This window comes from Cavia porcellus, unplaced genomic scaffold, assembly GCF_034190915.1.
Source record: "Cavia porcellus strain 051 isolate PalLab524CR breed Dunkin Hartley unplaced genomic scaffold, mCavPor4.1 scaffold_5, whole genome shotgun sequence".
Lineage (NCBI taxonomy): Eukaryota > Metazoa > Chordata > Mammalia > Rodentia > Caviidae > Cavia > Cavia porcellus.
The window spans coordinates 85,543,312-85,562,325 of record NW_026947488.1 but is presented as its reverse complement, the minus strand read 5'-3'; the positions used below and the strand labels follow the sequence as shown (position 1 = coordinate 85,562,325).

At 33.8% G+C, this 19,014-nt stretch overlaps 1 protein-coding gene across 3 annotated transcripts in view; it reads left to right on the top strand.

Annotated features, from left to right (window-relative positions):
• Ift80 (intraflagellar transport 80) overlaps window positions 1-19,014 on the top strand; it is a 131,021-nt gene that overhangs the window by 5,985 nt on the left and 106,022 nt on the right. For 2 of the 3 annotated variants that reach the window (XM_063249272.1, XM_063249273.1), the window contains 4 exons: window positions 6,064-6,148; window positions 8,933-9,152; window positions 14,966-15,076; window positions 16,888-16,956. In XM_063249272.1, coding sequence (XP_063105342.1) covers window positions 6,110-6,148; window positions 8,933-9,152; window positions 14,966-15,076; window positions 16,888-16,956 — 439 coding nt within the window. In that variant the 5' untranslated portion in view covers window positions 6,064-6,109. The remainder of the gene's footprint in view (window positions 1-6,063; window positions 6,149-8,932; window positions 9,153-14,965; window positions 15,077-16,887; window positions 16,957-19,014) is intronic. The other variant, XM_063249274.1, reaches the window with a different exon arrangement.

The following is a 19,014-nucleotide window of genomic DNA, read 5'->3' as shown; positions in this document are numbered from 1 at the left end:
GTTATTTCTTAAATCTGATTCTTTTTTTCTTTCTTTAAGCTATCTTAATCTTTTTTTTTTACCATGTTAATCTTTTTAAGTGTACACTTCAGTAGTATTAAGTACATTAACTCTGTGTGCTGTTGGTTGCCTTCATCTACAGAACTTTTCATCTTGCAGAACTGAAACTCTTCACCCATTAAACAATAACTTGCCATTTCCCCCTTCCCCTTATATCCTGGAAGCCACCATGCTACTTTTTGTCTCAAGAATTAGACTACTTTTGGTGCTTCATCTATGTAGAACCATACAGTGTTTGTCCTTCAGTGACTGGTTTATTTCAATTAACATGATGCTTGGGTCTTAATTCTTAATTTTCTTGTTTCTAACTCTGTTCCATGTTAAAGCCACATATTCGCACACAGAGGTGTGGAATCTATGATGAACTTACATTTTTACAGGTTCAGTATCCCTTACCCAAAATATTTGAGACTAAAAGCTTTTCATATTTTGATTATTTTTATGTACTGGAATAATTATATATATATTTGAGATAGCTTGTGTGTTACCCCAGAATCTAAAAACACTTATTTAAGCTTCATGTGCACCTTATACATGTTGCCTGAAGTTAATTTTATACAATATTTTTAGGCACCTCTATTCTGACATTGACTTGTCACATGAGGACAGGTATGGAATTTTCAACTTGTGACGTCATATGACATTTAAAATGTTTTGAGTTTTGGAGCATTTTGGATTTCAGATTTCTAGATTTAGGATTTTCAGCTTCTTCTATATAGTTTATAATGAACATGTTTAGATATGGATTCTGGTATACCTTGGTGTATATATGGTAAATTCTGATTACTAGGAGTTCTTCTCAGGGAAGAGTCCTTTTTAACAACACCTCCTTCTTTGAGTCAGTCACGTCTAATTCAAAATATGGCACAGATATCAAATTGTCAGAGCCCGTATCCTAACTGTAAGGAAGATGAAAGGGAAGTTGATTTTTAAAAAAATTTTAGTAGTTGTTTTTTTTTTTCTTTTTGTAAATTCAAAATCGCTACCATAATTTATCTTGTTATCTTTGAAATAGCTGCCAATGCCATCAGATGCAATAAAATCAAACAACACAGAACAGAACAGAATTTAACCCAGTGGAACAATGAAAGTGATACAGGACTTCAAAACAAGATAATAGAGAATCAACAATGGCGACCACCCTCAGAAGGAGATCCCCCAAAATACTAAAGTGTGTATTGCCATCCTCTGAATAGGTGATCAGAGAACCAGCTTTAGACTTGTTAAGTCAGTGAAACAACTAAACACTACAAGCATTAAATTGTATTTTACCTCAATAGCCATCATCACAGTCTGCATTTCTCTGGATCAGCTGGTCACTTTTAGAAGGGTGGTTGGTTCTTCTGGCTTCCCAGCCTGCATGCCAGAAGTGGCTGGCATCTGGCTCTCCCCAAAGTGGCCTATGCATGATGCCAGTTCGCAGGGAAGGCTTGCTTCTTGGTGACTTCTTGTTCTCCGCCTTTACAGTCCGTGAATGGCACTGACCCATGGGAAAAGGCTGATGTCTGGCTATCCCCGCAGTAGCCTGTACATGGCGCCGATTTGCAGGGAGGGCTTGCTTCTTGTTTTCTTCTCCTGCAGACCCTGTTGTTGTTTTTTTAATCATGGGGAAAAGGTCAAAGGGAAAAGGTCAGTTCCGAAAATATATAGGCGTGATAGTACCAAATTTACCTGATTTGTAATTCTATATAAATATGTTAGTATCCCAACAATGGGTTCTGAGTATTTTTAATTTGTTTACTCTGATAATAGAAAAATGGTATCTGGTTGTTCTAGTTTTCATTTTTTTATAATTGAAGCTAGACATTGTTTTGAGTTTTTGATTCATATATTATATGTATTTATGTTTCTGTGAATTGTCAGTCTGTAAGTTTTTAAAAGTAGAAATACCTCATCCACCAATGACTTTGATTAAATGACTATAAAGGACTTCTTTTAGTTATCATCTATCTCTGTGGTATCCCTAATATATCTCCATTATTGATTCTCTGTCCTTTGCCTCCAAATATACTGAAGTCTACCTTGATTTAAAAGGCCTTTATTGATGCTATTCTATTTCTTTCCTTTAACATCTGTATTTACCTACATATATGTATATACATATATATGTAGATATGTACACATTTTCTATCATCTACTTACATATTTACTGTGAGTTTAAAGAATTGGCTAGTGTGACTGTGGGAACTGACATCTACAGGGCAGTGTTACCCAGAAGGTTAGAAATTCAGGTGGTAGTTGATATTGTAGTTTTGATTCTGAAAGATGGAAGCTCAGGCAGAATGTCTGTGTTGTGAACTGAAGGCAAAATTTCTTCTTTGGGAAATGTCTGTCTTTGTTCTTAAAGTCCTCAACTGCTTGAATGCAGTTCACTCATGTCATATAGAGAAATACATTCTACTTAAAGTCATTGGTTATAAATGTTTATCACTTGTAAAAGTAACATTTACAGCAAAATTCAGACTAGCATTTGCCAAAAAAAAGTAGGCATCATAATCTAGCCACTTTGACATATTAAATTAATCATCACAGTGGGAGTCCTGATCAATAAGTGCTTTTGACACTGTCATAAGAATTTGTTTGAGTGCTGAATGAGATAGGTTAAAACAGTCATGTTGTCTGTCATTGCATAGATTGTTGTGGGTACAGGAGACCAGTTGGGAGCTATTGTAATAATTCTGGTTAGTAGTTGATGCCATACAGGCATCATAGCAGGGGGTTTGCCTTAGTTTTCTCTCATTGCCAGACAAAATACCTGACACCCATAGTAAAAGGAGGAAAGGTTTATTTAGCTCGCAGTTTGCAAAAGTTTCAGTCCATAATTGGCTGGCTCCAAGGCAGAATGGCACTTGGTGGAGGGGCAAAGTTCATGGTGATGGAAGATAGCAAAAGTAACAAGAACAAAAGGGGAGAAACAAGCCTTTTTCCTCCCATATATTGTATGCAAGCTACTCACTTTAGGGCGGGTTTAGCACTCACACCCCAAGTCCCAGTACTAGACAATGAATCAATCACAAACTTTAGATTCAGCCTCCTTTAAAAAGTTTGCCTCTATGACCATGCATGAGGTTTGAGGGGATATCCAAACACAAACCATAATGGAGTAATGAGTGCTTTGAATATACAGCCAACAATTTTTCCAACTTGGATTTGGGGTATGAAAGAAGAGTCAGTGATGAGTCTGAGATTTCCTGGCCTATGCATCTGAAAGAATGGAATTGCCAGGGGCTGGGGATTTAGCTCAGCGGCATAAGCACCTGCCTTACAAGCAGGCGGTTGTGAGTTGGATCCCCGGTACGGATAAAAATGAAAAAGACAAAAAAAAAAAAAAAAAAAAAATGGAATTGCCATTTACCAAGGTGGATAGCACTGTGGGAAGAGCAAAGGTACAGAAAAGATCAGAGATCTGATAGAGAACCAGTTAAGTTTGAGATGATTATTAGAAATTCAGAGTTGTCAAAAAGTTTAGTGGAAAGATATTAACTGGTGACATGAAATTGAGAGTTGTTACTATACAGTGAATATATTTGAATTGTAAATGATGAAACTTTGTGAGTTCACATATAAGACCCAGAAATGGTACAAGGTCTGAACTCAGAAACTGCTTTTTCTGTAGACATGTAGGGGCTGTTTTGCCTCCCAGGATCCCATTGTGCCACTGTGACTGGAAACTTGATTTTTTCTTCTTTCTATTTGAGACTTAATCCCTTTGAAACAACTCCTACTAGATTAGGGTTAGGGTTGGTATCCACCTTCTTTTTTTACAATCACCTGCAGATGTCTTTGCTATTTCTACTCATTCAATGAATATCATAGCAATGAATTGCTTGTCTCTTCTCTCCCCTTCTATTTTTACTATTCTCAGTGATTTAAATATCCACATATCACCATAACCTTCTCTGTCCTCAATTCCTCGACCTTGGCCACCCACTCCTTTGTTCATAATTCCTCCACTGCATTCTTAGTTCATTTGGAAGAAAAACTGGAACTTTTATTGTGACTTTCCAAGAGCCTACATAACTTGTGTTTCCTTTCTTTCCTGATTTTCTTTTTACTCGCTTTGTTTTAACCACACTGACCTTTGTATTTCACTGCCTTGAAAGGAGCTACTATTGTATGCATTTATATAGATAAATTTTTTCTTATCTGTTGTCGTTTTCAGAAGCAGTAACTTTCTGACTTTATTCTTTTAAAATCCTTGTAATCTGAGTAAATTTGAATTATAATGAGCAAACTGCCTTTTATAAAGTATAATTGGAGACCATCTGGTGGAAGAGAAAGGTTTTTTTTTTTTTTTTTTTTTTTTGTCTTTTTCGTTTTTATTGGTACCAGGGATCGAACTCATGACTGCCTGCTTGCAAGGCAGGTGCTTATGCCGCTGAGCTAAATCCCCAGCCCCAAGAGAAAGGTTTTTGTTGTTCTGTTTTTGTTTGTTTGGTTTTCTTTCTTTCTTTTTGTCCTACTGGGGTTTGAACCCAGAGTTTTTGCACTGGACTTTGCACTGTCCTCACATGTTTTCCTTTTTTAAAAAAAATAATTGATTTAAAAAAATTAATTTAAAAAGTTTAACACCGAAGATGGTGTTTTGCCAAGTTGCCAAATTCCTGAGACTGGGTTTGAACTTAGAATCTTTCTAAGATTCTAATCAGCATCTCAAGCTAAGGAATTTTAAGAAAGATGAAAAACTCCTAAGGACAAAAAACTGAGCTTGTGAATTGTGCTTGGGAGAGATTATATTCTGCCTCTGGTTGTGCTATCAATAGTTTTCATGTTTCATTTTTGTTGATGGTTTTTCTGAGACCTGTTTTCAGTATGTAGCCTACACTGCCCTGGAACTTGCACTCCTCCCGCCTTAGCCTCCTGTTTTTTTGTGTGAGATTGCTCTCACTATGCTGAGATTGTAGATGTGTGCTACCAAGCCCAGATCCAGTTTCACAGTTTTGAACATCAAGAGAAATCCTCTAAGAGTCCTAGAAGAGAGAAAAGTGAAAAGAATGCTTTGGAATATAGCTATATTTATTCTTCCGTGGTTCCTGGATTATGGGGACAGATATTTTCTAAGGGAGAAAGTTCTTATTGAATTCTTATATATAGTAAGCACAATTCCTTTGATGTAGTTAGAAGTAATTTTCTACTTGGAAAAGAGATTTTTTTCACCTTTAATTAATTTTCATTTGATTTAATTTATTTAGATTTGTGATAGTATTTAAAAAGAATTCTGTAAATGCAAATTGGACTCAGACAATTTAGCGTTTTCTTGATTATGTGGTGATTTAGCGGATGTTTTCTTTTTGCAGGTTTTCATTTGGTAATTACACTATGATTCTTATACAATTTTTTTTTTTTTTTTTTTGTGAGTTGGCCTCTTACTATGCCTTGAATGCCTGTACTTCAGTAGTCTTGCTGAGTAACTGAGACTGGAGTCGTGTGCCATCATGCCCATCTTATATTACATCTACAAGTTATCTATTATCTCTTCCTTAACGAATTCATTCATTTTTCATGTTGCAACTATGGTAGCTACAATTGTTGGGCCACTAGGTTGATAATGTTTTGTTAACATTATTATTCTAGAATTAAGGCTTTTAAAAATAGAGTTTTGCTACTAGACCATATGAATATAGTTGATAACCATTAGACAGAATCAAAATTGATCTGTGATTTCACAGTTCCCTTTTTGCAGAATCTTTTGATTGGCCTCAGAACAGGTTTTGGATATTGTTTGGTTGACCAGATTTACTTAGTGTTGTTCTAGATTGGAAGGACTGTCTCAGGCAGATTATAGAAGACTTCTGGAGTTCAACCCAAGGTTCCCCATTACCTCTTGGCAGGATTGGCACAATCACTAGTTTTCTTCCTCTTTCTGTATACTTAAAGCCAGAGGATTAGAGTTATTGTGGTTCTTCTTGGGGTATTTTATCTGCTTTTTCTTTTTTCTTTTTCCTGTACACGTACATTTTGTCTTTGCTGCTCAGTTATGTTTTTCTCCTTTTATTTTTACAGTGAATACAATCAAGTGGCAACTTAAAATTTTACTGGAAGTGGAGACATGAGACTGAAGATATCTCTTTTAAAAGAACCAAAGCATATCCTTTTAATATTTACAAACTATATTGTAATCACCTGATGATAGTATTATTGAACAGTTTTTTTTCCAGTTTTTTAATCTAGAGAATGGATTGATTTTTTAAAAACTTTTTGGAGTTTCTGTGCTGCTGAAGCAAGCATTTTTTTTTCATTTTTAATAGTGGTTTAGCAAAATTGTTTTTGAAATATTTGAGATCATATGTTGTAGGTACATTTCTCCAAACTGTTTGTTCTAAACCTTATTTTGAATTTCTTACTCAAGTATTTTCCTTAAGTGCTTGAAAAGTAGTCTTTGTTTAGTTTCATAGTTTAATATATTTTTTAAAAGTATATAACTTCTTTGTTAGTGTGAACTCATAATTGAAGTTTTGCACTCTGTAGAGGACAAGCTAAGGAAAGCTGAGAAGGAAGATTCTTTATTTTACAGAGGAGTGTGGCAATTGTTAACATTTCCTTAAATACATGATTCTGTATTTTGTCAGCAAGAGTCTTCAGTAATGTGTCAAGATGTGACTGCCCACATTTAGACTAGTTCTCAAAACACTATTTGTAGACTTTATTGCAAGTCTGTTAAGGGGTAAGGAAATTGAAAGTGAGAGGTGGGGAATTTTTGTAGCAATTTATCATTATTGTAACATCCAGACATAAGATAATTCATTTTAATTTTTAAAAAATGTTACTTTATATTGCTGAGGATTGAACCCAAGGCCTCAAACATGTTAAGCATGTACTGTACCACTGAATCACATTTCCAAGCCCACACTTTAATTTTTTTTTTTTTTTTTTTTTAGGTACCGGGAATCAAACTTATGACCTGACACTTGCCAGGCAGGTGCTTATGCCACTGAGCTGAATCATCAGCCCAACACACTATAATTTTATAAAATGTTAGTTTGCAGTGGATTCAAAATAAAGACAACATGGTCCTTTATCAAAAATAGAAAGTGCTGATTTAAACATCTGATCAAACCTTTTGATATTAGGGGCTGAGGATTTAGCTTAGCAGCATAAGTGCCTGCCTTGCAAGCAGGCAATCGTGAGTTCGATCCCCAGTACTGATAAAAAGGAAACACCAAAAAAAAAAAAAAAAAAACCCTTTTGATATTTATATGTTATCATTTGTACTATTTGTTCTAATTAATTCTTAAGTAAAGATTTAATTTATCTTCTTTTTAATGTGTACTTTAAGGAATTTATACTATTCACAATGTATTTAATTTTCTTTTGTTTTTTGGGTTAGGGTCTCACTATGAAGTTCAGGCTGATCTTGAACTCACGGTGATCCTTTTGCCTCAGCTTCCCGTTAGCTGGGGTTACAGATAAACTCACCTATGCCCAGCCATACACAATTTTATAGATGCCTACTATTTGCTTTTGTATTTTAAAGCTCAAGAATAACTCCTTTTAGAATTTCTTGATCTAGCAGTACTTTAATTTCTCCCATAATTTTAGGTGACCTATTTGATGGTAACTTCTTGCACATCTGATATATTTATGGTATTCATAAAAAGATAAAATAATGTCTTTTGATTTGAGATATACATATGTATTTCTCACTTTCTAGAATTTACTGTATTCATTTATAACTTTTAGAAACCTTGTTGGGAATACAGCAATTATATTGGAGCAGTTTTTCAGTCATGGTCTAGTGGTCCTTTTGTTAACATTGTGTTTCAAATAATATTTCACTTCCACTATAGTACCTCTTTATGAGGACTCTTAAGGACTTCTTGTAATCTTTTAGTCTTTCTCATTTTTGCTTACTCTACCATATTTTGAAATAATAAATTTTTGAACATCTCAAAATAACTGGCGCATTGTCTGTTTCCTTGGAAAAAATTTGATTGCACGGATAAACCAAAAAAGCATTGAGAAAAGAGAATAAAGTAAAAGGATTGCATAATAATAAGACAGGAAACAACCCAACCAGGAATGACAGGTCAATTTAAAAATACCAATGTAAACAAGAAGAACCATTCTATATAAAAGATAGACCGAAATACCTTCTCTAGGTATACAGCTTGTCCTGATGGAGGATATGACAGCTACTTTAGCATCTCAATTTTCATGGAAATTCTTCTGATAATTCACGAACTAACAAATTAGGTTAAATAAAGGATTTTAGAGGTCATATTTTATTCCCGACTATGCATCTGATGGGTATAATAAATTGTAGAATTATATTTTGACTTTAATATTTAAAAGTTGGGTATTGTCAATTGAAAATAAATAATGAAAAATAGGTGGAAAGTTTGGTAAGATTTATCTTCAGCTATTAAGCCATGATTTGTTCCTCTAGGTGCATTGTTCTTACAATGTGTGATTTAAAATGATGTTTTTCAGTCATCTTTTAATAGTTGATTTAAAAAAAAAACTTGCCAAAATAATACATCCCTTCTAATAAATGCTACATATCTAGTGTAGTTGTTTTTTTCATATGTATATCCTAATACTTTAGATCATTTCCTGCCCTTTGATCTATTGGATTTCTTTCGTGTATCTTTTGGCTATGTTTAAGAAATGTTTTGTAACACAAATTTAAAATTTTTATGAAGCTAAACTCCCCATCTTTGGCATCTGACTTTCTTTCTTGCTTTCTATTTGGACAACAGTTTTTATAGATGTTTAATTTCCATTATATGGAAAAACATCAAGATCATAAAGTGCAAACTACGTTTAGAAGCTTAAAAACATTTGACTTACTTTATTCTATAATCCACATCTGTGAATTTGTTAATTTTTTGAGACTTTTTTATTTTTATGCTTCCTTAATATGGCATCACATCAAGAATTAGTAAGCTGTGTGGGCTGGACTACTGCTGAAGAACTGTATTCATGTAGTGATGATCACCAGATAGTGAAGTGGAACTTGTTAGCCAGTGAAACAAGTCAAATAGTAAAACTCCCTGATGATATTTACCCTATAGATCTTCACTGGTTTCCAAAAAGTTTAGGCACAAAGAAACAGACTCAAGCAGAAAGTTTTGTTCTCACAAGTTCTGATGGTAAGTTAATGTTATGATGCTGGTCTTTGTATTTAAAAGACAGAGTATGTTCATGTGACTTGTGGTTTGAATTGTTTTATAAAACTGACATTTGTGGATCTGCATACTTGCATTCGCACATCTTATTCATTTTCTACTTCGTCATTTGGTTTGTGTTTAGGCCATAGAATTATTGTTATTGGAAGAAGTGAATTAAACTGGATTATAGTAGTATTGAATCTAGGCCTTTGGCTTTACTCTCATTGTGCTCTTATGAGTTGATTTTAGCTGTTATCATAATTTTGGGTTCTAATTTCTTCACATTTGACTTAATAACATAAGCACATTAAAAAATATGGGTATACTTACTCATTTAGTCAGGTATCTATTAAATATATCCTTTATTTTCTAGCTCATATTAATATCCAGGTACAGAGTAAAATTTATGTAATTTCACCGTAGTTTTGTTATTAGTGAATAGAATTTCTTAAGTAATCTTTTTATTTTGGCTTCTTAGAAATACTTAAACTATTTTTATCTGTACTGTATTTTGTATACCAAATGCAGGTATACCGATTATGAGTACATTCATTTTAAGTAACAGAAACTTGGCAAATTTATGTGCAAATTTTTTTTTTTTTTTTTTTTAACCTAGCTCTGGGAGTAGATCTTCAAGCTGCCCAAGACTCTGCAGTTCTGTTTCTTGAATAGGATTTCTCTTATCCTTATTGATTTATGTTTTAGATATGTGAAACATTAATAGGGATGGTTCTACAAAGTGAAAACTACAGTGTATCAAAATATGCAGAATAATGTCGCTAACCTCATCCACCCAATTTCATACATTCTGTTTCTATTTTTTTCCTATAGGTGACTAAGCTCTTTAGTTTTGGTTTGTCTATCCTGTGTTTCTTTAGTTTTGTCACATATACATTACCACATTTTCTTTGCATTTTTTAAATTCAGTAGAATATGAGCATTGACTTCTATTTGGTAAATTTGTTAAGATAATTAGTCTATTTGGTAAAATAATTAGTCTTGATAATTTCTATGGTCTGTTTATCTGAATTATTCAGATTACCTAGTCACAATTAAATAAATATTCCTTGTATGTCTAGTTCACATTGGCTTTAGACAAAAGATTGTCACAGTGGAAAAAACATCTATACTAAAACAAATGTAATTTGAAAGACAGATATGCAAATATAATATGAAAAAATGTGACTTGAGAAACTATAACATTTGGTTTTATTTTCGTACTTTCTATTCAAAATAAAATAAGAAAGCATGCCCCAATTAGATGTGGGGAAAAAAGAGAACCAAATATTTTCTCCCAGGCTACGATGAGGGGTCTTGTAGAAGGCAGTGAAGAGTGATATCAAAGAGAAGAAGTAGGATGAGACAGAAAATAATATCCATGAATAAAAAGAAGTGTTCAGGGAAGAAGGTGGATGCCATTGGGATATTGTCAGTGGGTCTCCCTAGGAAAACATCTGAAGTCATTCTACTTCTTTGTTTTTATTTTAGTGATACTGAGGTTAGAACCAGGGCCTTCACACTGAGCTACACTCCCAACTTTTTTGAGACAGAACCTAAGTTGCTGAATTTCCCAGGACAGGCTTAAATTTTTGATCATTCTTCTTAGTCTGTAGTACCACACCCCTGTGCTATGTTCTTTTTTAACCCACTACATTTTAAAAAATTTATTTTGAGCAACACAAGTGAGATCCATTCTCTTAACAAATTTTTAAATATGCAGGACAGTATTGTTAATTATAAGCACATTGTTTTATTTTAGTCTCTGAAACATGTTCATGTTGCTTGATGTTAACCCAGCACTTAAAAAATTTCCTCTAGCTCATTCCTCAAGAGGTTCTCTAGTTGCCTGTCACTTTTTCCTCTTGACTTTTGTCCTCAAGGCTGGCAGAAGAGGAAGTTATATTTTTAAATTTGTTCATTACTCTTTCAGTGTTCCCCTTTCTGACCCCCTTCCTCTTCTGTATTTATGACATCAAGTTTTAAAAAAAATTGTGAGATTTGAGGGAGGTCCAAAAATGTATAAGCAAACTTTTGCCAAGTATTTTGTCTTACCAATACTTTTCTCCGCTAGGTTATTTTCTATTTTTAAATAATAGACACAGCTGTATTCTGCATTTTAGAGATGTTCTTTAAAAATGTGTTAAAGATTTACATTTTTAAAATAATTGAATTATTTAATATGTATTAGGGAGACTGCCATGTAAAAAGAATTCAAGAATAAAATGATTTTTGGGAGGTGTGAATATCTTTTGTAAAGCCACTAAACACTTGTTATATTAGGGAAAATTGATTTTTAAAAACATTTTATTAGATATTAAAAATTTTTGCTATATATTCACTTAAAATCCACTTTAAAAAGAATTTGTATGTTTATCTTTTGTATTAGAAGTTACTCATTAGAATCACTCTGACTTTTGCTGCCATCTGCCAAAACATTTCTGCTATGAGCAGTCTGCAAAAGTGCTTGTATGCTCTTTTTGCTGGTATTCTATTCCAAGCCTTCTTGTTCTCATGGGCTTTCTTAAGGCATTTGGACCCTTTAAAATGTTTTTCATAGATTTTACTGTCTTTGTTCTTTTGTCATTTATAAATAATTTGGTTTATTCTGAAATGTTGGGGTTAATTTAATGTAATTATTTAATGTGTTTGTTTTATTTCTCAGTGTTTAAATATCTATTCCTTTAATCCAGATCATCTACTACTTGGTTAATAAATGAATCAGTGAGACTTCCTGATTATATTTTTTCTCAACCCCAACCCCCAAGCAAGTAATTAGAAATAAATTAATCTATTGTTTTAGTCTTGCAGTTTCTTTTATATCTTTAGGAAATTAAGCCCAAGAATTCACACCTGGCACTTTCTACAATTTTTTTAAAAGTCACAGAAGGCCTCTATGGTGGGTGGTATGCTCCTCCCAGCACTCAAGAGGCTGAGGCAGGAGGATCATAAATTCAAGGCCAACCTTGACTACATCCAAGTCAGTCTCAACTACATAGTCAGATGTTGCCTCAAAAAAATAGAGAAGGACTTGTAGAGAAGAACTCAGATAGTTAAATGGATAACTATGGGTTTTTACAAGCACTATTGTAAATAAACTATAGGTTGATTTATATAACTTTGTATTTCTTTCTAAATCTGGATTTGCTGTTTAAATGGTTTGTAACAATGCAAATAACAAATCTATGCAGAAAGATGACCTCACTTGTCGTTGTCCACAGAGGTTTTCTGTGGGATTATGAAAAGCTGAAGTAATATTTGCTCTTGTCAGAAAGTTAGTGTTTTAGGGTACAAAATATCAGTATTTAAATACAAGACTTTCTAAAAATTAGAATAGATTCAGAGACAATTTTTAGACTACATCTGATCAAATGTTATTTTGTTACTCTGATGGATTCCTTTATTAACTGCAACAGTATTTTATTATTTGTACTGTATTTTATGTGCCAGTCATGCTAGCGTTTATGAAACAGACTTGAATAAAGTAAATAATGGCCACAGGGTTAACTGGTTAACTATATGTCTTTGGTTCTTTCCTTCCTTCCTTCCTTCTCTCTCTCTCTCTCTCTCTCTCTCTCTCTCTGTCTCTCTGTTTCTCTGTCTCTCTTTCTCTTTTTCTTTTGTTTTTTGAGACAAGATCTCACTGTGTAATAGTTTAGACTGGCCTTGAATTTACTGTGTAGCCAAGGTTGGCTTCAAACTCTCGCTATTCTTTGTGTCTCAGACTCCTGAGTGCTGGGATTACAGAAGATTGACCCTGCACATGATACTATATATCATCTTTATATATAGTTTCATCTTTATATATGATTTCCTCTTTCAAGGTTATTTTTCCCCTTGTATTTTCTTTGTAAGGTAGAGTGTTAATAAGTATGTCATGTTTTATAAAGTAATATAGCACAATTGATTTCAGAGTAATCTTGTTACTTTAGAAAAACCACACAGCTGTGAGTATAAAGTTAAAAGAAAGATATAAGGAAAAGTAGTTGGTGTCACTGGGTGGCTTGATGAAAGACAAGAGTAACTTATGGTTAAAGGCCAAGAAAATGAATGATGAGAGAAAAAAGCCTTTAAAATTAATGGGAAAGAAAAGGCTGTTAAAAGTATACTGAATCGGGGGCTGGAGATTTAGCTCAGCGGCATAAGCACCTGCCTTGCAAGCAGGCAGTCGTGAGTTTGATCCCTGGTACTGATAAAAAGGAAAAAGACGGGAAAAAAAAAAAAGTATACTGAATCAGTAAAATTTAACAAATGCTGGCTACACAAAACCACTATTGCAAATAAAAATGAGTAAGATGTGGTCCTGGCCTGAAAGAAATTATAGCTTAATAAAAATGCTGTAACAGTATTAAATTAAAAAATTTGAGACTAACAGGTTTCTGGAATGAAGGGGTTTATTAAGCCATAACAGACACTAGTCAGAAAGAAAGAACTGGCCCTGAGACAGATTCCTTCCACCAGCAGCAGCAAGGGAAGGCAGCAGCTAGGGAAATGGCCATTGTATCTAAAGACTGAAGTACTTTATGTTGAAAAGCTGGGGAAGGAATCTCAGGTTAGTTATACTTGGCTATTTAGAAAAGGGGCAGTGTTACTCAGAGGGGCAAATATTGCTATGTATATTACCTGTTTTAAGTGCTGGAGAGGAATCTAGCACACTGAGCATGCTAAAAAAGTACTTAATCACTGGGCTATATTGACCCCCTACTCTATTACATATATTTTTACTTTTTTTTTTTCATCGGTACTGGGGATTGAACTCATGATCTGCCTGCTTGCAAGGCAGGTGCTTATGCCGCTGAGCTAAATCCCCAGCCCCACATACATTTTTAATGAATACATAGGTAAAAGATAAAAAAAACCATAACTTTAAAGAATATCAGCAAAAATATATAAGATGTCAAAGGAACAAGTCAACTGTGCAAAGAATAAGTGACATGACAAGCTGAGAATCTTGAGAAGTTGTAAGTTAGAAGTGAATTTAAACGAAGTAAATTCTCAGCTAAAATTTGATTAGTTAACTACATTATTCTTTTGCATATCTATCTATCTATCTATCTATCTATCTTATCTATCTATCTATCTGTCTGTCTGTCTATATATATATGTAGTTTAAGCTGGCCTTGAAATCACTTTGTAGCCCAGGCTGGCCTCAAACTCACAACATTCCTCCTGCCTCAGCCTTCTGAATGCTGGGATTATGCATATAATGCAGGCATGGTGCACCACCATGCCTGGCTGATGTTTTCTGGCTGTCTTACATATTTTTACTTAAGTCCTTTGTGTTTTTTACTCTTTTTTTTTTTTTGCCTATATATGTATAAGCTTTTGGAGGATAGTATCTAAGTGGCCTAAATTTTGTCTATCTAGGGATGTATAAAAATCATATAAGGTAAGTATTTTAAAACTTGGGGTGATTCACTTAAGCATTTTTGTTCCTCTCCTTTATACTTTTCCTGACTTTTACCTAACTGAAAAAGAATACCAGTAATGCAAAAGTTTGCTTATATAGAAGATGTTCTTCACATCTTGGTGTTTCTTGGCTATATTCCAGCAGAATTTCATTGTGTGTCTGAACTGTCATAGTACAGCGTACATATATCTATTATATTACTTGTTTTGAAGTTTGTTAATTTTATTTTTATGTCTTTTCCTGTAGGTTCATGCGTTGCTTGAGGTTGAAGTAATTCTATTGCTTGCCTTAATGCCTTTACTGCTTGGTACTGTACTAACTGATAGTAGATGTTCAACAGATGTTTATGAATTGAATAAAACAGACCTGTCAAATGCAATTCTTCTAGGTAGATTTCACCTGATTTCTAAGTTAGGAAGAGTAGAAAAAAGTGTGGAAGCTCACTGTGGAGCAGTACTTGCAGGAAGATGGAATTATGAAGGAACAGCATTAGTTACAGGTAAGTTGCAAGATGACATTTGTGTTTTTTTTTTTTTTTTTTTTTAAACAATTTTTGCAGTGTGTGGGATTGAACCGAGGGGCGCATACATGCTAGGCAAGTGTTTTATCGCTGACCTCTGCCTCTACTTTGGATATAGTCGTTTAAATGAATCTTTAAAAGAAAGTCTCCAAAACAACAGAATATTTTCATTCAGCAATAGTCTTTTACAGTGTAATAGCAAGTAACTGGCACAGTACTAATCTGCACTGCTATGTAAGTATTACAATTCAAAATGTCTATTGTTAGTTTTCTCATATGACTTTTGGAGACTGTTCTGTTAAATAGGCTTTTAGAATGGTCAAATATGGAATAAGTAAATTGTAATTCTGTAAAATTCCAAAATTAAAACGTTCACTTAACTGACCTTTATTTTTCTTCTATTTCTCTCTTATCCCTGTCCTTTGAGAATTCTCATCTTTACTTATTATACCAATTATTTATTGTACCATCACAAATCACCCCAGCAGTTGATGAGTTAACATGTAGGATCTGACCATTTTTGTGGTCAGGAGGCAGTTTAGATGGATAGTTCTTTCTGGCTTAGTACTTCTAGGTGTTATGTGGGGCTGCAGTCATAAGAAATTGACTATGGCTGGAGGCTCCACTTCCCAGATGGCTTACTCACATGGTCTTGGCAAGAGGCCTTAGTTTTTCTCTGGTTTGGCAGAAGTCCCTAATTCCTTGCCACATGGATATCTCTATAGTGATACTTGAGTATTTTTATAACATGACAGGTGGCTTCTCCCAGTGATTCAAAAAAAAAGCAAGATGGAAACCATGATATCTTTTGTGACTTGCCCTCAGAAATCATGCTCCATTATTTCCATCACATTGTGTTCATTAGAAGCAAGTCACCAAGTGCAGCCCACACTGAAGGAGAGAAAAATTAAATTGCACTCCTTAAAGGAAGAATAAGAAAGAATTTGTGTATATACTTTAAAACTACCCATACCTATTTCCTGGGCCTTCATAGTAGAAGGACTTTTCTCAGTGAATTGTTCATCTCTCACTTGAAATTTTAACAACTGCTTTTATTCAGTGGCTTCTTTATTTTTAGCATATAAATACCTTTAGATGTCACTCATTTTAAAAATTAAGAAGGAAACCTAAAGCCCAAATTGGTCATATAATTCATTGATAGCATACTTAGCATGCGTGAAGCCCTGGGTTCTAGAGCTACACACAAAAATAAATTAATTAAAATAAAATAAAAGTTCCTCTCTTAAACAACTCTAGCACAACTTCCTCTTCTTTTTTTTTTTTTTAAAGCCAGTCAAATTTAGCAGTGGGGGGGTGGTATACCAATTTTAGTGACACTAATGTTAATAAGTTCTGATAACCCACTGCCATCGGACCAGCCAACTTCCTCTTCTTTTTCAGCAAAGCTATTTTAAAGAGTAGTCTATTATTTCACTTCATTCCATCCTCGACTCATTGGAATTTAACTACAGCAGCTCTCCCTACACTGAAAATACTTGTTAGAATTCTAAAAGGGAGATTACAATGACAGTGGAAACAATATTTGAGTACATTTATTAGTCATTAGCAAAATTAGCAAAAGAATGAAATTAGCAAAAATAAATTCAGTTAGGAAAGTTAGAGACTACCTTGATAAAATTGTGTCAAAGTAATTTCCATTTCATTTTATAGTTATAAAGCATTCTGTCTTTTAAATTTTAAACATACACTAATATACTCTTGATTTTACTTGCAAATTTGATGCTTAAATTTATTTCCTATAGATGAAAATAATTTTGTTCTCTATGCAGTTGGAGAAGATGGACAAATAAAAATTTGGTCAAAGACTGGAATGCTTAGGTCAACTTTAGCTCAACAAGGTATGTTTTATAATTGATACTTTTAATAGTTGATAATTTTATCTTTGAAAATTGTGCAGTATAAAAGTACCTTTAACATTTTTCTTTAGAAGCAATTTAATACAGTATGAGACTGATTTTGATCATATTTAAAACTTTTCTTCTTACCTGCTATACTCTGGTATTCATATTATTGAAGCTGAGGAACATAAGAGATACTCCAGTACTTTCTGTGTTTGTGGAAAGGTAATTACAGACTATTCTTTTAAAATAATTTTGAATGGGCTGGGGATATAGCTCTGTCACAATGCCTGCCTAGTCCAGAGTCCAGGTCCTAAGGTCCTGAATTTGATTCCCAATGCCAAAAGAAAAAAAATTTTCAAAGCATTTGGTTCATATTTTATGTAAATTAGAGTTAGTTGTCTAAGTAAATCATAGTAGGGGAAGTCATTAAAAAGTATTTCCTGGGGCTGGGGATTTAGCTCAGCGGCATAAGCGCCTGCCTTGCAAGCAGGCAGGCATGAGTTCGATCCCTGGTACTGATAAAAAACGAAAAAGACAAAAAAAAAAAATTTCCTTATTAAAAAGTTCCAATAGCTGTATAATATTAGGACCCCTACTCCATTATGTTGTGCATTTGATTTCTATCCTAATGGAGGGGAATATAAACACTAATGATCTGGAATTTAGTAAACCTCACTGTTTAAGGGAGCATCTCAGTGTTCCATATTAATGAACAGGGATGGCAGTAAGTTGCTTTCTTAGTTGTTCCTAATGAGATTTAGATTATGATTTTCTTCTAGAACTGATTTTTTTTTTTGGTACCAGGAATCAAACTCACAGCCTTGCACTTGCCAAACAGGTGCTTATGCCACTGAGCTACATCCCTGGCCCAAGATAACCGATTATTTTTTTAATTATATTTTAGGTAGGACTGTAGCATGTTTTAATGTTGACTTGAGCATACAGGCGCTGATTTACAGAGGCCAAAATATTTGTAAGTTATTCTTCAGAATTATAGATAAAGTTACAGTATGAAGCATCAATAACTGACTTCTAAAAACTTACAGATTCCATTTTAAAAACAATGTTTACTCTTAGGATCATGTTAAAATCACATTTCCTTTAGCTGGGCTTTAAACAAATATAAACAGAAGTATCCAGATGTTCAAGTAGTGTTTTTCTTCTGAAGTTAAATGTTTGCTACAGATAATCTTCTTTTATACAGGTAATCAAGTATAGTATTCATGAGTGGAAAATTTATTGTTGATAGAGGGAGTCATAGTTGAATATCAGTTTTTTTTTGTTTGTTTATTTTTTGTTTTTTTGAGATAGTCTTGCTGTGCCATGGGAGCTGACCTTGAACTCACTTTGTAGCCCAGGATGGCCTCGAACTTGTAACGATCCTCCTGCCTCAGCCTTCCAATGCTGGGATTACAGGCATGTGCCACCATGCCCAGCTGAACATCAGTTTTAAAGTCAACTTATTACTTTATTAATAAAATGATAAAATATACCTTTAGAAAATAAATCTTGCCAGCTGTAGTGGTGTATATTTATAATCCCGGCATTTGGGAGAGTGAGGCAGGAGGAATGCTCTGAGTTGCAGGCAAGCTTGGGCTACATAGTGAGTTCTAGTCAAATCTAAACTACATCGTAAGATCCTATCTGGAAAAAAAAATAAATAAATATTACTTTAATCTTTTAGTGACCATGGGAATTTGATTTTGGCTTTATAGATTTTTTTTTTAATTGGGTTTTGAACCCTCGCCCTTGTGAATGCTAGACAAGTTCTCTACCACTGAGCTGTAACCCAAATTCCTATAGACTTTTCTGTTAAAGCCAATTATGTGAGTTATGTAATATTCTTACTTTGATACATGATTTATGAGCATTTGACAATATTCTTAGAGAGATCACCAAAACCTTAGAAAGACTTCAGACAATTTCAGTTTTTGACTATTACTACTACTGTGACATCTTTTTTCTTTATCAATTTTGTTAACTGTAAATGACATGTATCCTCAGAGAAATTCTGAAAGTTTATCTCACTGTCCACCATAGAAGATCTGTATTCTT